At 49.5% G+C, this 1,791-nt stretch overlaps 1 protein-coding gene across 1 annotated transcript; it reads left to right on the top strand.

The window, feature by feature from the left end:
• Positions 1 to 474: 474 nt before the first annotated feature.
• Positions 475 to 1,461, top strand: LOC107125100 (cytochrome P450 2A4-like; the record flags this gene model as incomplete). The annotated part of the gene is made up of 2 exons (XM_015428562.1): positions 475 to 616; positions 1,274 to 1,461. Coding segments are annotated over 2 exons (330 nt in total), but the record flags the coding sequence as incomplete, so codon positions are not given.
• Between the last annotated feature and the right edge of the window lie 330 nt (positions 1,462 to 1,791).

Below are 1,791 nucleotides of genomic sequence, written 5' to 3' on the forward strand. Positions count from 1 at the left end.
GGCCTGATCCAACATGGCTCCTCTTATATGCTGATGTCTGGGGCAGCGATGCTCTGTATTCTTGGTGCTTGGGGGGCAACAGTGGGAGGGCTTCTGGAGTTCTAGCCCTGCTGATGGACCTCCTGCTGGCCCCTGGGTTTTGGCCACTGTGTGACACAGAGTGTTGGACTGGATGGGCCATTGGCCTGATCCAGCATGGCTTCTCTTATGTTCTGATGTCTGGGGCAGCGATGCTCTATATTCTTGGTGCTGGGGGAGCAACAGTGGGAGGGCTTCTGGAGTTCTGGCCCTGCTGGTGGACCTCCTGATGGCACCTGGTTTTTTTGGCCACTCTGTTACACAGAGTGTTGGACCGGATGGGCCACTGGCCTGGTCCAACATGGCTCCTCTTATGTTCTGATGTGATGGGGAAAGAGAGTCTCAGAAAGTGGCAGTCATGATCTGTAAAACATGTTTCCATTTTCTTCTGCCAAGGAAGAGAAAAACCCGAACACAGAGTTCTTTCTGAAGAATATAGTCACGACAACGGTCAACGTATTTTTTGCTGGGACCGAAACTGTCAGCACCACTTTGCGTTACGGCTTCCTGATTCTGCTCAAATACCCAGAGATCGAAGGTGATTGTGGGACGGGGGAAGGAAGGTGCAGCCTTCCTAGCAGGGCAAAAGAGGCTTTGGTTGGAATATGTCCCAGAGTTAAATGTCAAGAACGTTGTAGACTTCTAGATGTGTGAGTTCTTCAGCATGTGTGGAAATGGCCTGGCAGGGTCCACTGAAGGCTGCGCAAACCGTCCACCTGGCTGGCTTCCCGTTCTGGTTATGGGGAGTTCCATTCCAGGGGGAAATGTGAGCACACCTTTCTCCAGCATACTTCCTGTGTTCCCGGCTGTGCCCCATGCTGTTATTTATTTATTTATTAGTTAGACTTTTACCTTGCCCTCCTGCCTAGGCGGCTCAGGGCGGCTTACAATAGTTAAAAACCAGTATACAATTAATACAATATCAGGTCTAAAACAATACAATCAATAAAATATCAAATTACAACTTATTAAAATTAAGATTAAGACGTGGCGGCCATCTGTTATAAAGTGCTAGAACAGTCAGTGTGGTCAGAACTATTAAAACGCTTGCCGGAACAGCTCGGTCTTTACCGCTCTACGGAACTGGGGATACAGCAGCAGAAGCCCACTGGATCCCTTGCTGGTTCTCAGGAAGGTGTGTCTGTAACGGAACCCATCTAAATACCGTCTTTACGTCCTGTGGCTTTTTGAACAGAGAAGGTCCATCAGGAGATAGACCAGGTGATCGGCAGGAACCGTGGCCCTAAGATGGACGACCGCCCACAAATGCCCTACACCGAGGCCGTGATCCATGAGATCCAGAGGTTCGCTGACATGATCCCCATGGGGCTCGCACGGCGTGTGATCCGTGACACCCAGTTCCGAGGATACACAATCCCCAAGGTATGGCTTATGGCTCAGTCACCCTTCCCAAGAAGTCTCTGTCCGTTCCATCATCACTGTGGAGTGGTGTGATAAAACCGGGCGATTAGATCTGTTTAGTTTCCACAGGGCATGTAAAGCTGAATTGTTTAGTAGCTGTTGTAGATTTTCCGGGCTGTGTGGCCGTGGTCTTGGCATTGTAGGACCTGATGTTTCGCCACTAGCTGTGACCGGCATCCTCAGAGGTATAACACAGAAGATAGAGTACTCTCTGTGTCCACGTTTCGACAACATATGGAATTGTTTAGGTTAGTCTTTGGAGGGTGACCACATGTTTAGGCTGTTTTAATA

This window comes from Gekko japonicus, unplaced genomic scaffold (assembly GCF_001447785.1).
Source record: "Gekko japonicus isolate JY-2015 unplaced genomic scaffold, Gekko_japonicus_V1.1 scaffold18176, whole genome shotgun sequence".
Classification (NCBI taxonomy): domain Eukaryota; kingdom Metazoa; phylum Chordata; class Lepidosauria; order Squamata; family Gekkonidae; genus Gekko; species Gekko japonicus.